Source organism: Bos indicus x Bos taurus, chromosome 29, assembly GCF_003369695.1.
Source record: "Bos indicus x Bos taurus breed Angus x Brahman F1 hybrid chromosome 29, Bos_hybrid_MaternalHap_v2.0, whole genome shotgun sequence".
Classification (NCBI taxonomy): Eukaryota; Metazoa; Chordata; class Mammalia; order Artiodactyla; family Bovidae; genus Bos; species Bos indicus x Bos taurus.
The window spans coordinates 24597953-24623624 of NC_040104.1; the positions used below are offsets into that span (position 1 = coordinate 24597953).

Here is a 25672-nt window from a genome sequence, read left to right on the forward strand (position 1 = left end):
TAATAAGGACAAATAATTTGGATTAAAGATCAAGGAACACCACATCTCTGAAGAAGTGGTCTTTAAACTGAGGCCTGAGATTGAGAAGAGGTTAACCAGGAAAAATTAATAGAGGAGCGTTCAGAAAAAGTGAGCAGTATTTGCAAAGAAAGAAGTGGCTGAGAGAAACAAATGTTGTAAAGGAGTGGAACTGGGGAGGTGGGTTAAGGTCAATGCAGACAAGATCTTATCAATAAAATTTATAGGCATCTTTCTTTCTTTTTAAAGGACATGTAAAGCCTTTGAAGAGTTTTAAACAAGGGACTGCTCACATCATATTTTAAAAGATCAATCTGCGTTGTAGGAACCATTGATTAGAGGGAGGCAAACGTGGATTTTCAAGAATTAACTAGGTAACAACAGATGGGCTAGGTAAGACTTTAGACTTGACAATGGAGGTTGAGAGAAATGAACAGTACACATGTAATTTAGAAGAGAGTTGATAAATACTCTTCCTGCCCACAGATCTTGCAGTCTATAGTGGAACCAGGGTAGTAAAAGGAAACCACAGCAGTTATAAGCATTACAATGTGAAAGGCAAGGATTCTATGGGAAAAAGAAGAGAAGTACACTTAATGCAGAGGGAAAGGGACGGTGAACACTTCCTGAGGTGTTATCTCCCCTTAGATCACAGAGAAGTATGCCAGGTTAAGAGGGGTGTTGGGTGGTCCCTATAACACTTCTGCAGGTACAGAGTCCCAGAGGTGCTCCAAGCATATTCAGGAAAACGAAAGATACACAACATGATAGACTTGGGGCAAAGAGAAGCAAGACCTGAGAATGGAAAGATAAGTAGGAGCCAATCAATGCAGCTCTCTTCTTACTATTTTCAAGAAGTGCCATTGTTGGGGGCGGGGGGAGTTTAGAACCAGAAAGCAGATCAGTGTTCCTGTTGTCCCAACTTACTTGCCCAGTGCACTTGAACAAATGATTTTCTCATTTTCCTTATTTTCCTCATGTGTAAAATAAAAGAACTGAATCAGATGGTTTTTACTATTTGGAGGAATCATGCATCTGTTTGAGAATCTCTTTTTAAATCTATATACCCTTTTCACTCCAAATAATTTATACAGACATAAAATCTAGTATATAATTTCAGATTGTTTATGGAGCACTTAAGCCCATCTCTGGAACCATGAATTAGATAATTTTTAATATTTTTTCAGCTCTAGCAATCTATGATTCTGTATGACTCTGAAAGAACCTCAATTACATCTAGGTCTATTCAAACACACTTTTACTAACACATTATGATTGCAAGTATCATTGTTAGCATCATATTTTGGTAATAATATTGATAGATAAAAATACATGATAGATAAATAGAAAGAAATAGATGAGAGACAAATTGATGTCGTGTCTGACACTATGTATAAATACGTGTAAGTAGACATTGGGGGAAGACTCCTGCATATTACAGGAAAGACCAGAAATATTCTTGTCTCAGGCAACTCATCTGAAAAACCAGCAGGCACTCTGGACATGGCAGGCTCTTAAGTTGCATATGCTGAATGGCATAGACATTTAGTCTGTTTCGAGAACAACTCACTGTTCTAAGTTCCAAATACTATCACTACCCTTTGGGCAACTTCAGCCATAACAATCTATTATGGGAACAAGGGTTATTGAGGATTTTTGTAGGAACAGTAACAGGAAGGTGTCAACATGTTGCTTATTGCTTTCCCAATTGTGCTATACTAATTATTTCAGCTAACCCTAGAAAATACATCCCCCAACACTCCCCTCCTAGAAGAAAGAAATGATAGACATACCACATCTGTCAAGTATCTTTAAAACACTATTTTTATTATTAATATTAAAATCTCTTTAGTTTTCTCAGCCCCCTAAATTTAAGTGCAAGTCATTGTGTGCTAAATCGCTTCAGTCATGTTCGACTCCTTGCATCCCTATGGACTGTAGCCCACCAGTCTCCTCTGGCCAGGCAAGAATATTAGAGTGGGATGCCATGCCCTCCTACAAGGGATCTACCCAACCCAGGGATCAAACCCAGGTCATTTATGTCTCCTGTATTTGCAGGCGGGTTCCTTACCACTGGCACTGCCTGGGAAGCCAATGCAAGTACATTCCACCTGAACTCTTGGCATATGCCGATAGACATGCTAACACTGAGTAAGTCGTTTGCTTCCCATATTATCTCTGTACTCTTCCAGAACTTCCGCCATTCTACTCACGAAAAGAAGAACCCATCAGTAGTGCAAAGGGAAAATAGTCCATGAACAATAAGCGGAAGCATTTAGATTCCCTCCTTAAACCATGGTTTCATTAATATTTCTAATCCAAAGGCTTCCCAGCAAGACTCATAGATAGATACATAGAGAAAACACAGAAACAAAGAAGACACCTATTAGTTTTGATTCTTTTGATCTTTTATCAAGATAACAGTCATGAAACTTGAGTTTGGCAGAGTGAAAAGGATTTTCTGTTTTTCTTTAATGTCTCTTTGAGACACTGGGATCTAGGCCTGATTAGTTACCAGAACATAGAGTTTCACCTATGAAGGTTCTGGTCAGAAAGAGAAAGAGCAAAATATTGAAAGGAAACAAAAGAATACATAGGTAGAGGAGGCAGAGGGTCAGAGGGGTGTCTCCATATTCCTTCACTGCATTGCCTCTGAGAACAGACTAAGGGGAATGCCGAGGACAGAAGCCCTCTTCCTGCTCACGTTTAGGGCATTGAATGAGCTGGTCCCACAGGCTGTCCACAAACCAAGCTGGTATGTGGTCACATTAAAGTCAGCTGAGAGAACCAGGGTAGTAAGGCAAAGGATGGGTTGGCAATATAGCTTTTCAAGCACCCTCAATTTCCTTGTGATAATGGATGGACCCCAAGATCCCATATTCTGCCGAGGAGGGATTCAGTTGGGGTCTGAGCTGACAGCAAGTGAATGTGTCCTGGCTTCACAGTGGCCAGGGGTCACATGATTAAGCTCTGTGGGATGAAAAAATTGGCCTAGGAATGGGTGGAAAAAGAGCAACAGATTCAATGGGATCTATGACTCAAACCAGAGATTAGGTGAGACTAAGCTCCAATGGGAGCATCACCCAGCCTGACCAAACAGAGAAACCAAATGTCAGCCTGTTAGTCACAGACTTCAGCATTGGGGTCAGCAGAACATTCAGACGTGGAGTTACTCTGGTGTCCAGTCACAAGCCCAGAAAGCAGTCCAGGTTCAGCCACTCTGTAGCAGAGGACAGCGTGTGCACGCGAGGCCTGTCTCGCTTCATCACCATGGGATCAAGTAAACTGCACACCTCCTTTGTGCACTTTGATGTCACTTTACAAAATGAAAGGGCTTCCCCGGTGGCTAAGTGGTAAAGAATCCAGCTGCCAATCAAGAGACACGGGTTGGATCCCTGGTCTGGGAAGCTCCCACAGTGGTGGAGTAGCTAAACCCATGCACCACAGCTACTGAACCCATGCTCTAGAGCCTGAGCACAGCAACTACTAAAGCCTGCGTGCCCTGCAGCCTGTGCTCCGCAATAAGAGAAGCCACTGCCATGAGAAGCCTGCAGGCTGCAACTAGAGAATAGCCCATGCAGCAGTGAAGAAGCAGCGCAGCCATAAATAAAGAAGTTTTTTTAAAGGGACAAAATTGGAAAGAAGGAGAGGCCACAATTCTAAAGGACTGAGTTATTTTCTGGAAAAAAAAAAAAAAAAGACCACTTCTTTTACGGAACTATTTGACTTTATACATAAAAGTAAGTGTACTAAACTTGCCTAAATTTTAGCTATTTTTCCCTACTATTGGCTAGAGGACACTTTTAGGAAAATTACATTGATTGTTGAGAAGCTACAATCTATTTGCACATATAACTTGTATAATTAAAGTTTGCTACAAGTTCAGAATATAATAAAAAGACAGTTAGATTTTTGCTACTAAATTAAGGTGCATTGAAAGAGGACTCTGACTTAACATCTCCTGATTCTGAAATTCTCTTTCCGTTGAAATACACACTCTATAAACAGTTTGTTTGCTCTATGTTGTCATGACTTGTCTTACAATATCCCAGCTTCCTCTTTTCTAATCCTTTGCCTTTCCTCTTTCAAGTCTGACCCATGATCTAGGCCCTGTTTGCCTATTACTGTGGAGGGAAACTACACTTACAGTAATTTACTTACTAATTTAATTTAATCAACTTACTTAGTAAGTTAATCTGTCAGTTAATTTAATTAATTTACTTACTAAGCAACGGATAATGACTTAATGCTAAGATCACAGACACATGTCATCCTCATCTCATCCCGCATCCATGGAGAGTATCACTGATGGATTAAATACATTCAAGAAGTTAAACAAGCATTGCTTTGCTTTGTTTTCAAATTGATTCTTAGATATGGAAGTGAGTTTAAAAATGCACAGGTCTTCTGACATAGATGAGAAGCCAACTGTTACCTTGGTGACAGAAAATGCAGGAACCTGGATCAAGGAGATAGGGTACTGGGGGGAAACAGAGATGATGAAGGAGAAGGCCATAATAATTTCTCCACACCTTCTTAATTTGAAGTAGAGCTAGTAGGGGTGCTTATGTATTATTTTATACCACTCTTTATTTAGTGACCAGAGGATAATCTCTCTTCCCACTTTATATCCCAATTTTGCATTCTTTCCTGGGTTTCAGATATTTTCGCTCAGTCGTGTCCGACTCTCTGTGACCCCATGGACTGTAGCCCACCAGGCTCCTCTGTCCATGGAATTCTCCAGGCAAGAATACTAGAGTGGTTGCCATTCATATGCTCTCATATCTGAGAGTCTTAGCTATTATCAAGAACTTGGGCTCAAAAGTTAAATAAACAGAAACATTTCAGAAACGAGCTCTGGGGCTTTAAGTAAATTATTTTATGTCTCTAACCTGCAACTGATTCACTTTTGAAATGCAGAAGGTACCAATCTCATAAGAATGTTGAATGAATGAAAGTAAACGATAAAACTAAATCATTTGGAGCAATGCCCAGCACGCAGTAAGCTCTTAACAGATACTACTTAATGATGGAGATGACATGAGATGACAATGACTTTAAGAAACTGTGAGGAAGAAAGAACTTTGCCCAAGATGATTCCTTTTCTCTTCATCAACATTAAATTCAATCAGCCTCCTGAAATCATGATTTGACTTCTGACATTTATTTTAACCTACAGATCCCTGCTGTCTTCTGGAAGTTTAGAATCATTTTGAGCTCCTCAAATGTATTTTGTGTCCAAGAAGCAAAATCAGAAAAGAAAACACAGATGCACCACCTCCATGCATACTGCAGTTTGAACGTTCTCAGCAGGGCCAACATTGTAAAGGAAAGTGCCATCGGAGCTTAACATCATTTCTGAATAGCTCTGGAGGCTTTTTCTCTAGGGGAAACTTGGAAGAACTTCTCAATTCCACTTCCTTTTTTACTTCCAATAAAAATGTTTATTTATTTGTTTGTTTGTTTGGTTTTGGCTGTGCTGGGTCTTCGTTGCCACACAGGCTTTTCTCTAGTTGTGAAGAATGGAGGTTATTCTCTCGTTGCGGAGCATGGGCTTCTGTTTGCAGTGGCTTCTCTTGTTGGCACTCGGGCTTCCATAGTTGTGGCACATGTGCTGAGTAGTTGTAGCTCCAAGGCTCTGGAGAACAGGCTCAATAATTGTGATACATGGGCTTAGTTGCTCCATAGCATGCAGGATCTTCACAGATCAGGGATCTAACCCATGTCTCCTACATTGGCAGGCAGATTCTTTACCACCAAGGAAGCTCTTGATTCCATTTTCTAGCTTTGTTAAAAGCTCAGGTCAGCAGAACTTAGCTGAGGTTAAAGCAGTAAAGAAGCAGTAGACGTACTCGTAGCTCTGGCTACTTTATGGGTCTTCTCGGGCAGGTTGCTACACTGAAGCATAGCTCAGATTCTTAGCTCCCTGCTTCTGCTCATCTGGACATCAGTGCTCCAGGGGATCCAGAAGGTCCTTTTGCCTCCTCCACAGCTTCTTCATGGCTATGATCACTTCTTTGTTTCTCAGGGTATAGATGGCAGGATTCAGCATGGGAGTGACCATTGTGTACAGCACAGAGACCACCTTGTCCATGGGGAATGTCCGAAATGGCCGTGCATAGATATAGAGACAAGGCACGAAGATTAAGGTGACCACAGCAATATGGGAGGCACAGGTGGACAGGGCTTTGCTACGGCCCTCCCGCGAGTGGCTTCGGAGCATGACTAGCAGTGCTGTGTAGGATCCCAAGAGCACCAGAAAACACATCAAGGTCACCAGACCATTGTTAGACACCATCAGAAGCTCTAAGACAAAGGTGTCTGTGCAGGCCAACTTGATCAGCTGAGGCACATCACAGTAAAAGTTGTCCAGCTTGTCAGGCCCACAAAATGGCAACTGGGCAGTCAGTCCAACCTGTGCAATGGAGTGGATGAAGCCCCCCACCCAGGAGGCCGCCACGAGGAGCCCACAGACTGTCCGATTCATGATAAGCATATAGCGCAGGGGCTGGGAAATGGCAACATAGCGGTCATATGCCATGACCGTCAGCAGGAAGATCTTGATGCCTCCGATGAAGTGGAAGAAGAAGAGCTGAGTCAGGCAGCCACCAAAGGAAATGACAGGCTTCCGCGAGAGCAAGTCAGCCAGCATCCTCGGTGCCATGATGGACGAGTAGCAAAAGTCCAGGAAAGAAAGATTGCCTAAGAGAAAGTACATGGTTGTATGCAGGCGTGGGTCAGAGGTCACTACGGCCACAATCAGGAGATTTCCAGTCACAGTCATAAGATACACAACTGAGAAGACAATAAAGAAGAAAAGCCGGAGCTCCCATACCTGAGAGAGCCCCAGGAGGACAAAACCTGTCACCTGGGAATGGTTCGCTGTGGTCATCTGCTTGGTGTGGCCTGGCAAGTGAGCCTGCTGAGGAAAACGGGCATGTTCACTGTGGGCTCCACAAGCTTCTCTGGGACAATATCTTCTGGCTTCCCTGGGGAATAGAGTTTTTGCCTGTCACTTAATACAAGAAGAAGATTGTAAGTGGTTCTACGGGACACCCAGGATTTGAACATCAAGTACTGGTATAATCAAACACCAAGACCATAAAACACAGCATAGCACTGGTATTTATAGTTCATGAGAATCACAAATCATCAGTCCTCAAAAATGACAAACTGGGACTAGAGGCAATATTGCCAAACTGGGAGTGAATTTTTATTCTTTCAGTAACTGTATAAACAATATCAATCTTCAGAAATTCTCTAAACCTCACTTCCCACATCTATGATATAAAGTAGCCATAATGTCTGCAAAATATTCTATAGTTTATAATTATATGTGGCATTTATGTAGGAAACCTGATAAATTCCCATGGCAGATATTTAGTTTCCATGGTATGACAGATTGCTCTTTTATATCCCCAAACAAAAAAAAGTGCAAGTTCCCATCATATCCCTGGAAAAATATTCAGTTTCCTTTTGAGTTAGCTCTAACTTGGACATGTATTTCCTGCTTTAGGATTTTCATCCTAGAAGGATGTTAAATCATGGGCAAGGGACCAAATAGAAAACACTGTTCCTCAGACTCACAGACATAAGAGAACGAACTTAAGCTTACTAGAGGGGAAGGATAGAGAAAAGGAGAGTTAAGGAGCTTGTGATGGGCATTACACACTGCTATGTTTAAATGTACACACAACGGTGTCTTGCTGTTTAGCACACAGAACTCTGCTCAGTGTTATGTGGCAACATGGATGGGAGGGCAGTTTAGGGGAGAATGGATACATGTACATGTCCAGCTGAGCCCCTTTGCTTTTCACTTGAAACTATCACAACATTGTTAATTGACACACTCTATATACAAAATCAAAAGTTAAAAAAAAAACCACTGTTCTGCACATTATAAAGATAACGACCTACTGTCTGATTAGAAAACATGTGGAAGAAAAGCTTTCTATCATGTGTCTCTGGGAAACCCAGAGAAATGATAGTCCCCTGGGGAAACAAATAGAAGGGTGACTAGAACAGAGTGTGATTTTCAATATTAATCTCAGGGTACTTATCTAAAGTGTAATTTCTTATACATATGAAAAGTTTCAAGAGAAGATCACAAATACTGATTTGAGTTTTAAAATCACTATCAAAATACAGAGCTGCCTCAACATTTGAAAACCTTGGAAATAAAAGAGATGTTTCATATATTTAAGCATTTTAAAAGATACTTAAAAAGCTAGCTGCAGCCATGAAATTAAAAGACGCTTACTCTTTGGAAGAAAAGTTATGACCAACCTAGATAGCATATTCAAAAGCAGAGACATTACTTTGCCAACAAAGGTTCGTCTAGTCAAGGCTATGGTTTTTCCTGTGGTCATGTATGGATGTGAGAGTTGGACTGTGAAGAAAGCTAAGCGCTGAAGAATTGATGCTTTTGAACTGTGGTGTTGGAGAAGACTCTTGAGAGTCCCTTGGACTGCAAGGAGATCCAACCAGTCCATTCTGAAGGAGATCAGCCCTGGGATTTCTTTGGAAGGAATGATGCTAAAGCTGAAACTCCAGTACTTTGGCCACCTCATGCAAAGAGTTGACTCATTGGAAAAGACTCTGATGCTGAGAGGGATTGGGGGCAGGAGGAGAAAGGGACGGCAGAGGATGAGATGGCCGAATGGCATCACTGACTCGATGGACATGAGTCTGAGTGAACTCCAGGAGTTGGTGATGGACAGCGAGGCCTGGCATGCTGCAATTCATGGGGTCGCAAAGAGTCGGACACGACTGAGCGACTGAACTGAACTGAACTGAAAAAAGTTAGCTATTTACAAGACACCTGGAATGCATCTCTTCACATCCCATAACAGAATGGTCACTTATCAATTCAAGTTTAACTTAATTAGTTTTGCACTGGGACATGCGATCTAGGGAAAGTTACTTAACCTCTCTCAACTTTAATTTTCCTGCCAGTAAAATGAAAATGATGACAATATACCCAGTTTGCCTCACTGAGATATTTTAAGCATAATATGTAAATTAATATATAGGTATGATTTTTTTTCCCAGGCTTTTTATGATTCTAAGCAGATTCTGTTGCCAATGAGCCTAAGATAGGAAAGAGTTTACTCTCATTTGTCATACCTGAAATGTTTCTAAATGGTAAATTCACTGTAATGTATCTTATATCTAGCATTGTAAATGTAAATATTAGATTTTTAACTGACATAGTGGGTTGTTCTTCAGCATACATTTTTAGGTATTTTTAAGTATAATTCTAGGCATACATGCAATGCAGGGGAACTGGGTTCCATTCCTGGGTCAAGAAGATCCCCTGCAGAAGGAAATGGCAACCTGCTCCAGTCTTCTTGCCTGGGAAATCCCCTGGACAGAGGAGACTGGAAGGCTACAGCCCATGCGGTCACAAGAGTCAGACACAACTGAGCGACTAAACCGCCAAACCATCACTAGGCATACATTTGTGAATTTTCCATTCACTCCAATTCAGTGATCATTTATTCTCAGGATATTTTATGTAAACAAAGAGTACTAGCAACTACAAAAATAGTGAAGAAGTAATACATAGTATCTCTACCTTCTTGTATCTTATTTTAGATGGAAAGATAAGAAAATCATTTTGTAAATTAAGAACAAAATAAAACTTTTAAATAAATTTAAAATGTGATACATGTCTCTAAAATGCTATAAATATAGTGCTATTGGGGGGAGAAAAAATTCCTTCCCCTTAAAGGAATGAGTAACTGTGAGACCTCCAGGAGAGAAGTCTATTTCACTCATTTTAGGATCTCTACTTCCAGATACCTATGGTGCTCAATAGCCATAACTTTTGCCAACACTATAAAAACCGGCTTGGATAGAGAGGAAAGCGTGTTCCCAGCATCACCAGTAGACCTTGGGTTTTGGACTCATAAACTGTGATCTCCTGGTTAAAGAATCTGAATTGTTCTGAATCTAGTCTGTATGGTATGGGCAATGGTGCCTACATCGCAGTTTTCAGTATTGCAAAATGAGGACAGCAGCACTTCCCCTGGAGGGTTGATTTAAGCATGAAATTAGACAATGTATAGAAAGCTTTTAGAACTGATTCAAATGTATTCTTTTTAATGGCTGAGTAATACTCCATTGTGTATATGTACCACTGCTTTCTTATCCATTCATCTGCTGATGGACATCTAGGTTGCTTCCATGTCCTGGCTATTATAAACAGTGCTGCGATGAACATTGGGGTACACGTGTCTCTTTCCCTTCTGGTTTCCTCAGTGTGTATGCCCAGCAGTGGGATTGCTGGATCATAAGGCAGTTCTATTTCCAGTTTTTTAAGGAATCTCCACACTGTTCTCCATAGTGGCTGGACTAGTTTGCACTCCCACCAACAGTGTAAGAGGGTTCCCTTTTCTCCACACCCTCTCCAGCATTTATTATTTGTAGACTTTTGGATTGCAGCCATTCTGACTGGTGTGAAATGGTACCTCATAGTGGTTTTGATTTGCATTTCTCTGATAATGAGTGATGTTGAGCATCTTTTCATGTGTTTGTTAGCCATCTGTATGTCTTCTTTGGAGAAATGTCTATTTAGTTCTTTGGCCCATTTTTTGATTGGGTCGTTTATTTTTCTGGAGTTGAGCTGTAGGAGTTGCTTGTATATTTTTGAGATTAGTTGTTTGTCGGTTGCTTCATTTGCTATTATTTTCTCCCATTCTGAAGGCTGTCTTTTCACCTTGCTAATAGTTTCCTTTGATGTGCAGAAGCTTTTAAGGTTAATTAGGTCCCATTTGTTTATTTTTGCTTCTATTTCCAATATTCTGGGAGGTGGGTCATAGAGAATCCTGCTGTGATGTATGTCGGAGAGTGTTTTGCCTATGTTCTCCTCTAGGAGTTTTATAGTTTCTGGTCTTACGTTTAGATCTTTAATCCATTTTGAGTTTATTTTTGTGTGTGGTGTTAGAAAGTGGTCTAGTTTCATTTTATACAGAGTGAAGTAAGCCAGAAGGAAAAACATAAATACAGTATACTAACGCATATATATGGAATTTAGAAAGATGGTAACAATAACCCGGTGTACGAGACAGCAAAAGAGACACTGATGTATAGAACAGTCTTATGGACTCTGTGGGAGAGGGAGAGGGTGGGAAGATTTGGGAGAATGGCATTGAAACATGTAAAATATCATGTAAGAAACGAGTTGCCAGTCCAGGTTCGATGCACGATACTGGATGCTTGGGGCTAGTGCACTGGGATGACCCAGAGGGATGGTATGGGGAGGGAGGAGGGAGAAGGGTTCAGGATGGGGAACACATGTATACCTGTGGCGGATTCATTTTGATATTTGGCAAAACTAATACAATTATGTAAAGTTTAAAAATAAAATAAAATTAGAAAAAAAGAAAAAAAAAAAAGAAAGCTTTTAGCCTAATGCCTAGAAGAATACTAGATAACAGTATCTTGAATGTAAATAAATAGTAGCTGTATCTTGAAATTTAGAAAGTATTCTTAACTCAGAAACAGGGAAGGATAGAAATGCTGCATTTCTGAAGGAAGAAACATTAAGAAAATACAGAGTGCTCGCTTTGGCAGCACATATACTAAAATTGAAACAATACAGAGAAGATTAGCATGGGCCCTGCACAAGGATGACATGCAAATTCATGAAGCGTTCCATATTTTTATAGAATACATTTTGTATAATAACTGTGTAACTGTTTTTGTTTGGCTTTTTATATTTTTGTAAGAAGCTAACTAGAGAAATAATTTTGGAAAATCTACTCTAGGACTTCCTCTGGGGTCCAGTGGCTAAGACTCCTTGCGCCCAATGCAGGGGACCCCTGATCAGGGAAGTAGATCCCACTTGCCACAACTAAGGGTTCCCATGCTGCAACTAAGACCCGGTGCAGCCAAAATAAATAAATATTTTTAAAACAAAAATCTAGTCTAAAGATTTATATAATGTTGTCAAATACAAAGATGGTAAATGGAAAACCACACAAAAAAGAAAGAAATAAAAAATACACAGAGATGCAACAGTAGAGGGAATGTCTGAATAGAGTCAGAATGTCTTTCTTGAAATAGAAATAGTGGTAAGCGATAATGTAGGAAAAGTAGACAGAGGACTCAGATCATAACTTCAGCTTTAGGTAAATGTCAGGTTAAGAAGTTCCTGTTTTAGATAGAGTTTACAAGCAGGGGAGTAAGGAAATCAAAAAGGCATTAGTACTGCTTAGCTGTGCCATTTGAACACCCTATTTAAGTAAACATTTAAAATTTGTGAATTCTCTTTGGTCAGTGGAATTATAGATATTTAAACCTCTTGTTTACTCACTCCATTTAAGTGAACCTCCAAGAAGGAAGGAATATATGTATTCATATAGCTGATTCACTTTGTTATACAGTAGAAACTAATACAACATTGTAAAGCAATTATATTCCAACTAAAAAATAATAAAACCTACCAAAAAAAAAGGAAATAGTCTAATTTTAAATCTTATTTCTCATCCTAAAAGTAGAGTGACCACAGCATGAAAAATGGTCTTAGACTTTAATGCAAAGTCACTCCAGCAGAGTTGAGTCTCAGAGAACAAAAATGACTTGCTAAATTCTCAAAGTTCATTAGTAGCACAGACTAGACCGTGCTCTACATCATATCCTTTCAATGGAAATTTCAGGATCTACATCTCCAAATGGATGAGAAAAAGCCAAAGAACACATGAAATAGCAGTGGTTCACTTACCTGCAGCTTCCCATTTAAGATATACCAATAGCAAATATAGATTTATAAATATGGGGAAAAATATTTGAGTGTAAAGATTCTGCTGAGCCTTTGAAAGGGCTTTGGGGAATGGAACTTGGCTAATTTTAGTGCAGAGGGATTATTGGCACAACAGGAGGCAAATTCCAGGTATGGGGCAGGCAAACCTGCCCGGTGCTCTCCAAAGTCAAATGTCACTGGAGACCACACCAAGAACCAGAGCATGGAGGGGCAATGGCTTGAGTAAACCATCCCTGTGGGATAAATGAACTGCTTTCCCTCTGGCTTGAAAGATTTTTCTGCATTACCATATCATGGCACCATAATTCAAAAATTAAATTTGCAATTATTTGTCTCCAGTTATCTGTTTTCCTATCTTTCTCCTACCCTATTTTATAATGTTTATTAATTACCATACAGATCAAAGATTTAAATGCATAAAATAAACCAATGTGAGTGTTCACTGAGAAAGTAAGAGTTCAGCCAACTACCACAAACCTGCTGCTCCTCAATCTGACTTTATTGTTCCCAACCAATTGCTTTTTGTATCATTGTCTTTGTTAAAGATTTTTGAGGTCATCTGTGTATTGGACAATATTTTATGCATATCAATAAGGCAAAGTATATACTTCATAAAATCCTCAAATTTGTAGATGTTTTAGAACTCTCAGATATGAAAATTTTACTGAATGCTTGTTATATGTTTATTTTCAAAAAATTTATTACAATTTATATATATGAGATACATATTCTCATATGAACATTTTATTAAATGTTTGTTATATATATGTTATATATTTATTGTTTATATTTATTTGTTATTTATTTTCAGAAAATTTATTCCAATTGATGTATGTGAGATGTTCAATCTCACCATATTTTTGCCAACAATAATTATCAATCTTTGCATCATTTTCAATTGAATTTTCTAAAAGTCTGATTTTAACATGCACTTTTAAAATTATTGAAGATAGTTATTTTTTTGTCTTAAAAATTCTTCCATGACATTCATATTGATAGTGGTGTTTCTTTATTCTTTTCCCAGATGTTCCATGCATTATCATTTTTATAGTTTTGTTTATCTTATTTGTGAACTATTTATTAAGAATAGAAATTCTACCTTTTACACTGTTGGTCGGAATGTAAATTGGTACAGCCACTATCGAGAACAGTATGAAGGTTCCCTAAAATCACTAAAAATAGAGTTACAATATGACCCAGCAGTCCCACTCCTGAACATATATTCAGAGAAAATCAAACTTCAAAAAGATACATACACCTCAATATTTATAGCGGCACTATTTACAGTAGCCAAGACATGGAAGCAACCTAAATGTCCATTAACAGATGAATGGAGAAAGTAGTGGAACACATATACGATGGAACATTACTCAGCCATAAAAAATGAAATAATGCCATTTGCAGCAACATGAATGGACCTAGAGATTATCAATCAAAGTGAAGTAAGTCAGATAGAGAAAGATAAGTATCATATAATATGATTTATACCTTGAATCTAAAAAATATTATACAAGTCAACCTATTTACAAAACAGACATAGAAAACAGCTTATGGTTACCAAAGGAGAGGAAGGGAAAAATTAAAAGTTTGAGATTAACAGATACCTACTACTACATATGACTTCCCTGGTGGCTTAGATTGTAAAGCGTCTGCCTACAATGCAGGAGACCCAGGTTTGATCCCTGGGTTGGGACAATCCTCTGAAGAAGGAAATGGCAACCCACTCCAGTATTCTTGCCTGGGAAATCCCATGGATGGAGGAGCGTGGTAGGCTACAGTCCATAGGGTCGCAAAGAGTCGGACACGACTGACGACTTCACTTCACTCCCTACTACATATAAACAAACAAGGAACTACTGTATAGCACAAGGAACTATATTCGATATTATGAAATAACTTACAATTGAAAAGAATCTGAAAAAGAATATATTTGTATATACATATAATAACTAAATAACTACAGTACACTTGAACCTAATACAGTACTGTAAGCCCACTATATTTCAATAAAAGAATTTTAAGAAAAAAAAAAGTAGCTTCAAATATCTTGGAGTAGGAATCAGAACAGATCAGATCAGTCGCTCAGTCGTGTCCGACTCTTTGCGACCCCATGAATCACAACACGCCAGGCCTCCCTGTCCATCACCAACTCCCGGAGTTCACTCAGACTCACGTCCATCGAGTCAGTGATGCCATCCAGCCATCTCATCCTCTGTCGTCCCCTTCTCCTCCTGCCCCCAATCCCTCCCAGCATCAGAGTCTTTTCCAGTGAGTCAACTCTTCGCATGAAGTGGCCAAAGTGCTGGAGTTTCAGCTTTAGCATCATTCCTTCCAAAGAAATCCCAGGGCTGATCTCCTTCAGAATGGACTGGTTGGATCTCCTTGCAGTCCAAGGGACTCTCAAGAGTCTTCTCCAACACCACAGTTCAAAAGCATCAATTCTTCGGCGCTCAGCCTTCTTCACAGTCCAACTCTCACATCCATACATGACCACAGGAAAAACCATAGCCTTGACTAGATGAACCTTTGTTGGCAAAGTAATGTCTCTGCTTTTGAATATGCTATCTAGGTTGGACATAACTTTCCTTCCAAGGAGTAAACGTCTTTTAATTTCATGGCTGCAGTCACCATCTGCAGTGATTTTGGAGCCCAGAAAAATAAAGTCTGACACTGTTTCCACTGTTTCCCCATCTATTTCCCATGAAGTGATGGGACCAGATGCCATGACCTTCGTTTTCTGAATGTTGAGCTTTAAGCCAACTTTTTCACTCTCCACTTTCACTTTCATCAAGAGGCTTTTGAGTTCCTCTTCACTTTCTGCCATAAGGGTGGTGTCATCTGCATGTCTGAGGTGATTGATATTTCTCCCGGCAATCTTGATTCCAGCTTGTGTTTCTTCCAGCCCAGCATTTCTCATGATGTATTCTGCATATAAGTTAAATAAGCAGGGTGACAATATACAGCCTTGACATACTCCTTTTCCTATTTGGAACCAGTCTGTTGTTCCATGTCCAGTTCTAACTGTTGCTTCCTGCCCTGCATACAAATTTCTCAAGAGGCAGATCAGGTGGTCTGGTCTCCCATCTCTTTCAGAATTTTCCACAGTTTATTGTGATCCACACAGTCAAAGGTTTTGGCATAGTCAATAAAGCAGAAATAGATGTTTTTCTGGAACTCTCTTGCTTTTTCCATGATCCAGTAGATGTTGGCAATTTGATCTCTGGTTCCTCTGCCTTTTCTAAAACCAGTTTGAACATCAGGAAGTTCACGGTTCACATATTGCTGAAGCCTGGCTTGGAGAATTTTGAGCATTACTTTACTAGCGTGTGAGATGAGTGCAATTGTGCGGTTGTTTGAGTATTCTTTGGCATTGCCTTTCTTTGGGATTGGAATGAAAACTGACCTTTTCCAGTCCTGTAGCCACTAATTTATGTAATATTTGAATTATTATTTTTTTTAATTTTATTTTATTTAACTTTACAATATTGTATTGGTTTTGCCATATACCAAAATGAATCTGCCACAGGTATACATGTGTTCCCCATCCTGAACCCTCCTTCCTCCTCCCTCCCCATACCATCCCTCTGGGTCATCCCAGTGCACCAGCCCCAAGCATCCAGTATCATGCATCGAACCTGGACTGGCGACTCGTTTCATATATGATATTATACATATTTCAATGCCATTCTCCCAAACCATCCCACCCTCTCCCTCTCCCACAGAGTCCAAAAGACTGTTCTATACATACCTTTTAAATTAAAATTTTATCCATGACTTTAAAAAATATGACTGGAAATCTATCACTACAGTTTAAAATACTTCTTATGAGAGTATTACATTCCTTTCCTCATACATTCTATTTCTTCATTACGTGCTGTAAATATATTTCTGATTTTGAGCTACACTAATTACAATGTTCTGGAAATGTGATATTACACGGCTAGGTTTTCTTATGTAAAAAGAATACGATAGGATATATTCTTACAAATATACCAGCCACTAAACTCCAGAGATCAGAATCCCTTGGGGGACGCTTGTTTTTTATATCTCTAGGCATAAAATAATTGAACTGAGAACAGAAGTCACACTCACTTAGATCTGCTTCTGCTTCATGCCAAGATGAAAAGGTACAACTGACTCATTTTTATTCTTAAAGTGATAAGAACAAGGAGGAAGGTGAGTTTCACAATTACAATGCTCATGTTGTATAGGTATTAAAATAAACAGGTTTTAAATTACCTCCTGATTTTCCCAAAAGCTGGAGGTTCAGGCCACCAAGACACAGGAAGGGAGAGAAGAGCCTGTGGACACCTATCTCAGACTCAGATTCCTTATCTGAGTAGCCTAGTGAATTAACCTATGGAATCATCAGCCTCTAAAGTAGGAATTACAATACTAGAAATATTTTTACACACAATAGACAATGCAAAAAATGTCTTATTTAATTTGCATGGCCATCTTTATAAGTATTTATTATTTTTTATAGACTAAAACATAAAACTCAGAGATTCTCTGCTGAGTCAAACGTTACACCGTGTTAGAATTAGTACGGAAACAAAATGTATTTGACTCATGATTCAGTGTTCTTTCTGCCACTCTGTGTTAATGGTTTCCTTCTTTAAAGGAAGCAATTTTTGAAAATCAAATCCAATTTTTTAAATTATGTTCTAGACCTGAGCTGTCCAATGCTATAGCCTCTAGCTGCATGTGGCCACTGAGCATTTGAAATGTAGTGTGATTTGAAGTGTAGTGTTAAGTCAATCAGTGTTAGTCACTCATGGACTTTGCGACCCCATGGACTATAGCCTACCAGGCTCCTCTGTCCGTAGAATTCTCCAGGCAAGAATGCTGGAGTGAGTTGCCATTCCCATCTCCAGCGGATCTTGCCAACTCAGGAAATCAAACCCAGGTCTGCTGCATTGCAGGCAGATTCCTTAGCATCTGAGCCACACTATAAATTTCAAAGATTTATACAAAAAAATATAAAATACCTCATAAGAATTTTTATATCATTACATTAAGTGTAGTTTTTTGTATATACTAAATTAAATATAGTAGTAAATTGACTTTAGCTATTTGCTTTTGCTTTGTAAAAATAAAAGGGGGGGCTTCTAGGACATTATATTAATAAATCACCCTTGTGACTGCATTATCTTTCTATCAAGCAATGCTGATCAAGTTAACAATTGTCATAGTTTTAATAGCACTGTATGGTACATGGAAATGTTTATAAACTTACCTTTTGAGTTGCTAAACTGAAAAAAAAGATAAATTGTTAAATCGCTTTTGAATCCAAAATTTACATAAGGCCTGAATCAGCTGAGTCAGTGTAGTAGATCATTTCAAGGGAGGTCAAACATACAACATAAAAAACTTTAACCCAGGCCTAGTAGAATCTACTGCTTAGTAATGGTTAAATAAAGTCAATACTGGTTAGCATTATTCATTTTTATGTGGATTAAGATGTAATCTGTATAAAAATTCTTCCTATAAACAAAACATTGCAATTCTATGTGTTGTAATAAGCCATTGGAATGCGTATTACACTCCCATGGAATCTCTGAGACTATGTAAAGGTGGAAAAACACCAAAATGTAAAATGGTGCAGCTCTATCCTCCATTCAAAAGGCCCTTCTTGAGAGGATGTTTTCAAGAATGGGCTTTAAATGATCCTATAATGCTTTCTGGCACAGAAAAGAAGCAGAGAGAGGTTCTGGGGAGAAATTATGAACAAAGAGAAATGATTCCAGTTCTAGGAGACAGAAACCTAGAATAGCACCTCTCCAACTTTCATGTGCACACGCATCACGTGCGGATCTTGCTAAAATGCAGATCCCGACTCAGCTGGTATGGCTTAGGACCTGAGATGGTGCAACAAATCCCCAGTGGTGTTAGTGATGTTCCATGTTGAGTAATAAGGACCCACAGCACAGAAATGTTTGGGAAAGAGCAAAGACAGGACAGAGAAGTGAGCTGGCTTGAGTGGAAGGAATACAGGTGCAGAGCCCTGGAACAGAACAAGGAACGTGGGCAGAATGGCAGACATTTCACTGTGATCGAGAGCCCAGTAAAAATCAGAGGGCATGTGGGAGAATTAGACACATGAGGAAAGAGGTTAGTGAGTTTGTGACATTCAGGGCATTCTGAAGGCATGCTTGAAAAGACCTTATAGGCCAAAAGCTGAGTATTGGCTCTTCTTTAACATTCCTTTTCTATTTCTGTGTGTGGTCTCTAGGACTAGACTACACCTGTGTGTTAGTTGGCAAGAGTTGAAGGGAAAGGAGGACTCACGGGTGTTTTAGCAACAAACTCAGGGCAACTGGACAATCTCTCTTCTGCACGTGGTTCCCCTGTCTCCATCCCTCAGGACAGGAAAAGAAGAGCAGATGCAAAAGTCACGTGTTCTGTAAAATCTGGCCACCTTGCTCAGAGGACAGCTGTTCAGTGTTGGGAAGCTCCTTTGTTTTAAACAGACTTGGGGATGCATGTGACCAAAGGAAGTGTGCTCTGTCCTTATATGGCAGGAATGGATGGAGGTAAGAGGCACAAGAGTTTCTTTAAGAGCCAGTAGGGAAGAAAGAGCAAGGCGGAAAAGTAGATCTGTGGCAGGTTGAGAAGATGATAGACCAGATGTCTGAACATTGCCATGTATAACTTCTAGGTAGATAGAAGACTGCAGACTGTGACCAGCCCAACACCAAAAGGAAACTGGTCTGATTTTTCAGAGATACGGACTTTGTTGACCCCAGGACAGGCATCTGCAAGTCAAGTGCCCTCTTTGCCTCCTTCTAGGGGAAGTGTGTGGAGAAGGCTATGGCACCCCACTCCAGTACTCTTGCCTGGAAAATCCCATGGATGGAGGAGCCTGGTAGGCTGCAGTCCATGGGGTCGCTGAGAGTCAGACATGACTGAGCGACTTCACTTTCACTTTTCACTTTCATGCATTGGAGAAGGAAATGGCAACCCACTCCAATGTTCTTGCCTGGAGAATCCCAGGGACGGGGGAGCCTGGTGGGCTGCTGTCTGTGGGGTCACACAGAGTCGGACATGACTGAAATGACTTAGCAGCAGCAGTAGCAGGGGAAGTGTGAGTGAAAGACAGGAACCACTACTTAAAAGCCTCCAACAAAAACTGAAATCCCCAAGTGGCAGCACTAGCAGAAGTGCATTGTCTTGCTCAGTAGCCTTGGTGATATAGGTAGGCTTAGCTCAGAGGATTGACAGAGGTTCACAAGGCAGAAATATTTGTGGGAGTGCTGCCATTCCACCATCATCGAGCTTTACTGAGGTATTAGAAGAATATGCTTTCTACCTGGAAATCAGCTTGTGATTAGATTACAATAAAATAGCAGAAATGAAAATACAGTTTCCTGAAACATGTTCTGAGCCACACTGGAGCTACAACATGATTGTTTTAAAGTGGAAGGGGGATTCTATCATCAATTTAGTTTGGAAAAAATTGTTTGTTGTAGAGCTGTCTTGGAGAATCTGAAATAGTCTTAGTTACAAAACGTGTTTAACTTTATGTAATTCTGCATGTCTGAAACCAGTATGATCCTAACATACTTATTTCATGTACACCCTGGAATTAATACTCTTAAACACCCTTGAAAACCTTGATGTGGACATTATAATTAATTTTAACAATAAATACCTTCTCTATGGGAAATCCTGGAGGCAGTTTCAGCCCTAGGCCACTATGTTATTAGCAGAAGTATTTTCTAAGCACATAGGTCTTCTTTATGTGCCTTTTCAACTGATTTGCTTTAGAAAAACTCTCCAATGTTCTTTAGCATTAGACTTATTTTTAATGCTGAAGTTAAGGGTTTTATACTTTGCTAAAAGAATTTGAGACAGTAAAGAGGATGTGAAAATTTATATATGGTTCCTAAAATCTATGGGGGCTTCCGCAGTGATTCAGCAGGTATAGAACCCGCCTGCAATGCAGGAGATGCAGGTTTGATCCTTGGGTCAGGACAATCCCCTGGAGGAGAGCATGGCAACCCACTCCAGTATTCTTGTTGGCAAAATCACACGGACAGAGGAGCATGGGAGGCTACGGTCCATGGGGTCGCATGGGGTCATACACAACTGAAGCTACTGAGCACACAAAATCTACAGGGAGAGGATACTTACTCTGTTTTATCTGGGACCTGACTTTTGATGGGTCCCTACCCATCAGTAAAAGCACAGGCTTGGTGCCAAAGGGTAAGAAAACCGGGGTTCAGTGTTTTCACAGAGAGAATATCTGAATTGTAAAGAACTGGAGAGGAACTGGGACTGCCTGTCTAATTTGACTCTTTCTCCTTATCTCCACAGAGTTCTCAGGGGAGAATGGGTGTAAGAAATCAATCCACAGTGACTGAGTTTCTTTTTGCAGGATTAACTGACCAACCAGAGCTTCAGCTGCCTCTCTTCTGCCTCTTCTTCGGGATTTATGTAGTCACGGCAGTGGGAAACCTCAGCATGATCTTGATAATCAGGTTGAGTTCTCAACTCCACAAGCCCATGTACTATTTCCTTAGTAGTTTGTCTTTTATAGATTTCTGCTATTCTTCTGTCATTACCCCCAAAATGCTGGCAGGGTTTTTATGCAGAGATAAAGCTATATCCTATTCTGGATGTATGACCCAGCTGTTTTTCTTCTGTATTTTCATCATTTCTGAGTGCTACATGCTGGCAGCAATGGCCTATGACCGCTATGTCGCCATCTGCAGCCCCCTGTTCTACAATGTCATCATGTCCCCCAGGGTCTGTTCTCTGCTGGTGGCTGCTGTCTTCTCAGTAGGTTTTACTGATGCTATGATGCATGGCGGCTTTATGTTAAGGTTGACTTTCTGCAAATCAAACATCATTAAACATTATTTCTGTGACATCGTTCCTCTCATTAAACTCTCCTGTTCCAGCACTTATATTGATGAGCTTTTGATTTTTGTCATTGGAGGATTTAACATGGTAGCCACCAGCATGACCATCATCACTTCATATGCTTTTATCCTCTCCAGCATCTTCCGCATCCATTCTAAAGAAGGTCGGTCCAAAGCCTTCAGCACCTGCAGCTCCCACTTGACAGCTGTCCTTGTATTTTATGGATCTCTCATGTCCATGTATCTCAAACCTGCTTCCAGCAGTTCACTCACCCAGGAGAAAGTGTCCTCAGTATTTTATACCAATGTGATTCCCATGTTGAATCCCCTGATATATAGTCTGAGGAACAAGGAAGTAAAAAACTCATTGATGAAACTCTTAAGAAGAAAAATATCTTCATAATGAAAATGTTTTTTAAAAATTTATTGGGGTATAGTTGTTTTACCATATTGTATTGATTTCAGCTGCACAAAGTGAATCAGCTGTATGTTTACATGTACCCCCCATACCACCCATATTAAGATTTATTTATGTATTAATCATCACATAATCATATGTGCTTGCTTGTATTTATGTCCTGAGTCTTTAAAAATAATTTGAAAGGAGTTAAAGTGGTTTTTCCAGTAGTCATGTATGGATGTGAGAGTTGGACCATAAAGAAGTTCAGTTCAGTCACTCAGTCATGTCCGATTCTTTGCAACCCCATGAATCGCAGCACGCCAGGCCTCCCTGTCCATCACCCGCTCCCAGAGTTTACTCAAACTCATGTCCATTGAGTCAGTGATGCCATTCAACCATCTCATCCTCTGTCATCCCCTTCTCCTCCCACCTTCAATCTTTCCCAGCATCAGGGTCTTTTCAAATGAGTCAGTTCTTCGCATCAGGTGGCCAGAGTATTGGAGTTTCAGCTTTAACATCGGTCCTTCCAGTGAATATTCAGGACTGATTTCCTTTAGGATGGACTGGTTGGATCTCCTTGCAGTCCAAGGAACTCTCAAGAGTCTTCTCCAACACCACAGTTCAAAAGCATCAATTCTTCAGCAGCTGCACAGCACTGGAGCGGTCAAGAAGAGATACCCCACATCCAAGGTCAAAGAAACCCCAGTAAGACAGTAGGCGCTGGAGCAGCTGTGAGGAGATACCCCACTTCCAAGGGCAAAGGAGAAGCCCCAGCAAGATGGTAGGAGGGGGGAATTCGCGTTTAGAATCAAGCCCCATTCCAGCCAGAGACGCTCAGAGGGCTCAAATAAACCTTGTGTGCACCAGGACCCAGGGACCCCACAAAGACTGATACAGACTGTGTTTGAGCGTCTCCTGTGGAGGTACAGGTCGGCAGTGGTCTGCTGCAGGGACAGGGGCTCTGGGAGCAGCAGATTTGGGTATGGCATGAGCTCTTTTGGAGGAGGTCACCATTAACCCCACCATAGAGCTGCTAGAACTTAAACAGAACTGGGAAATAGACTCTTGGAGGGCACAACAGAACCTTGTGCACCAGGACCCAGGAGAAAAGAGCAGTGACCCCACAGGATACTGTCCGGGACTGTAAAGAAGGCTGAATGCCAAAGAACTGATGCTTTTGAACTGTGGTGTTGGAGAAGACTCTTGAGTAGAGTCCCTTGGACAGCAAGGAGATCAATCCTAAAGAAAATCAGTCCTGAATATTCATTGGAAGGACTGGTGGTGAAGATGAAGCTCCAATCCTTTGGCCATCTGATGCAAAGAGCCAACTCATTGGAAAAGACCCTGATGCTGGCAAAGATTGAAGGCAGGAGGAAAAGGGGATGACAGAGAATGAGATGATTGGATGGCATCACCAATTCAATGGACATGAGACTGAGCAACCTCTGGGAGATTGTGAAGGACAGGGAAGCCTGGTGTGCTGCAGTTCGTTGGGTTGAAAAGAGTCGGTCACAACTTAGTGACTGAACAACAAAGATTGTGTGTGTGTATGTATATATATATATATATATGATATTATATACATTCAGGTTACTAAATATATTTACACACAAGACTAATAAAAGGTAAAATAAGTATAAAAGTAAGAAGTAGCAAATATTTTCAACTTAAAATTTAATATCATTCCTGTGATTTAAACTCAATTTCTATCCTTTAGAAATTCAGTTCCCTGAATCTAAGCAAAAATAAAACAAAATCATGAAATACTGTATAGTTATATCAGAAACAAAAACACACTCAATTCTTTTAGTATGACAAAGTCTTTCCTCTTATTTATTTTACTCAAAAGAGATATTTTAATAGAAATCTGCACAGGAAACATTGAACAGTATGGTAAAAATCATTACAACAACTTTGTAATAAATGAGGAAGAATTTTAATTTTAATAATTGGCTTATAAAAGGCCAATATTAAATCAAAATGCAATTTAATGAAGAAGACTGACCAAAGGAAAAACTAATACAGTCCCAGTATTTGGTCTCTGGTGATCAAAGGATAAAACTTAGAATATCTAGATTAGGAGATTATACATTTACAGACTTATCTAAACATCCTGCTTTTTCCTGTGTGACCAGTACATATGCAATATTTTACAACTTTATTTGAGTTATTTTTTTCTTTCTAGGCTAAACCAGATGCCTTTAATTTCTTCCTTAGAAAATGTTTTGAATTAAACATAATGAAAAAGTTTATGGTTTTCACTAATAAACTCATATACACTGTATAACTCATAATGCACTGTATGGGGAAAACATGTAGAATTTCTGATCATTTAAACTTGCTAAGGTGTGTTTTATGGTCCAGAATGTAGACTACATCTATCTTGAAGAAAGTTCTATGTGAGTCTCAGAAGAATGTGTATTTTTCTGTTTGGGGTTGAAATAGTCTGTAGATGTAAATTATACCTGGTTGATTAGTGCTGCTATTGAGTTCAACTATATGCTTTTTCCTGGCTTGTTGGATTTCTTCATTTCTCATAGAGGGTTTTTTAATTCTTCAACTATAATAGTCAACTTGTGTATATCTCCTTGCAGTCATATTGGTTTCTGCCTCACATACTTTGACACTCTGCTGTTGTAGATAGGCACATACACAATAACAATTGTTGTGTACTCTTTAGGTTTGAGCCCTTTATCATTACGTAAAGCTCCTCTTTATCTTGTCCCTCTTGGTTGAAATACCCTGTATATTAGTTGAATCAAACTATTAATTGTATTATTCAAATCTTATTTATTGTTACTATTTGTTTTGTCTGCTTTCTATTGCTTAAGAAGCCATCTTATCTCTTAAGTATTATTAAACTTCCATCTACAAATATGAATTTGTCTGTTTCTCCTACAAGCACTGTCAGCATTTGCTTTGTATATTCTGATGTCATAGTTTTGGTAGGTACAGATTTAGAATTCTTATATTTCAGAATATTCCAGTATAGCTCTAGTAACTTCTTGTCATAACATCTAGTTTAACATTAATATAGCTACACTTGCTTTTTTTCTTAGAGTTTGCATTATATATCTTTTTCAGTTCTTTCACTTTCAACAAGCCTGTCCCTCATATTTAAAGTCTCTTGTAGCTGTGTATAGTTGGGATTTGTATCCAATCTGAAAATTTAGATTTTTAATTAGAAAATCAAATATATTTACATGTAATATCATCACATATTGACATATGTATGTCCTTAATTTCATTTCACATTATTATTATGATGAGTTTTTATTATAAATATATTTAAAATTTTATGAAACCACTATAATTATTTTATAAAGTTTAAATTAATTCACATTGCTCATATATTTAATTTCTATGTTGTTCTTAATTTCTTTCTGCATATCTAAATTTCTATTCTTCGATGTTAATAATAATCTGTAGTTCTTTTATGTAGATGTGCTGACAATAAACACGTTCAGGTTACTTTTTATTTGAAAATATTAATATCTCTATTTCATTTTTTGATGAATTTTTCTGGGGGGCTTAGCCTCTAAGTTGGCAGTTGCTTTTCAATAGCATAGGAGTCAATTTGATTATGTTATGATACATTAATAAACAACCCCCCAGATTTCA

The 25672-nt window shown here is 39.3% G+C and overlaps 2 protein-coding genes and 1 non-coding gene across 3 annotated transcripts; 2 read left to right on the forward strand and 1 right to left on the reverse strand.

Annotated features, from left to right (window-relative positions):
• Positions 1-5965: 5965 nt before the first annotated feature.
• LOC113885818 (olfactory receptor 4D5) lies at positions 5966-6910 on the reverse strand. Its single transcript, XM_027531497.1, has one exon. The coding sequence runs from the start codon at positions 6908-6910 to the stop codon at positions 5966-5968; it is 945 nt and encodes a 314-aa protein (XP_027387298.1).
• Positions 6911-11579: 4669 nt separating this feature from the next.
• On the forward strand, positions 11580-11686 carry LOC113886604. The gene has a single exon (XR_003509490.1). It is a non-coding gene; the product is annotated as a U6 spliceosomal RNA (small nuclear RNA).
• Positions 11687-21118: 9432 nt separating this feature from the next.
• Positions 21119-22054, forward strand: LOC113885906 (olfactory receptor 8D4). The gene has a single exon (XM_027531707.1). It carries the CDS (start codon positions 21119-21121, stop codon positions 22052-22054), a length of 936 nt encoding a protein of 311 aa, XP_027387508.1.
• Positions 22055-25672: the final 3618 nt, after the last annotated feature.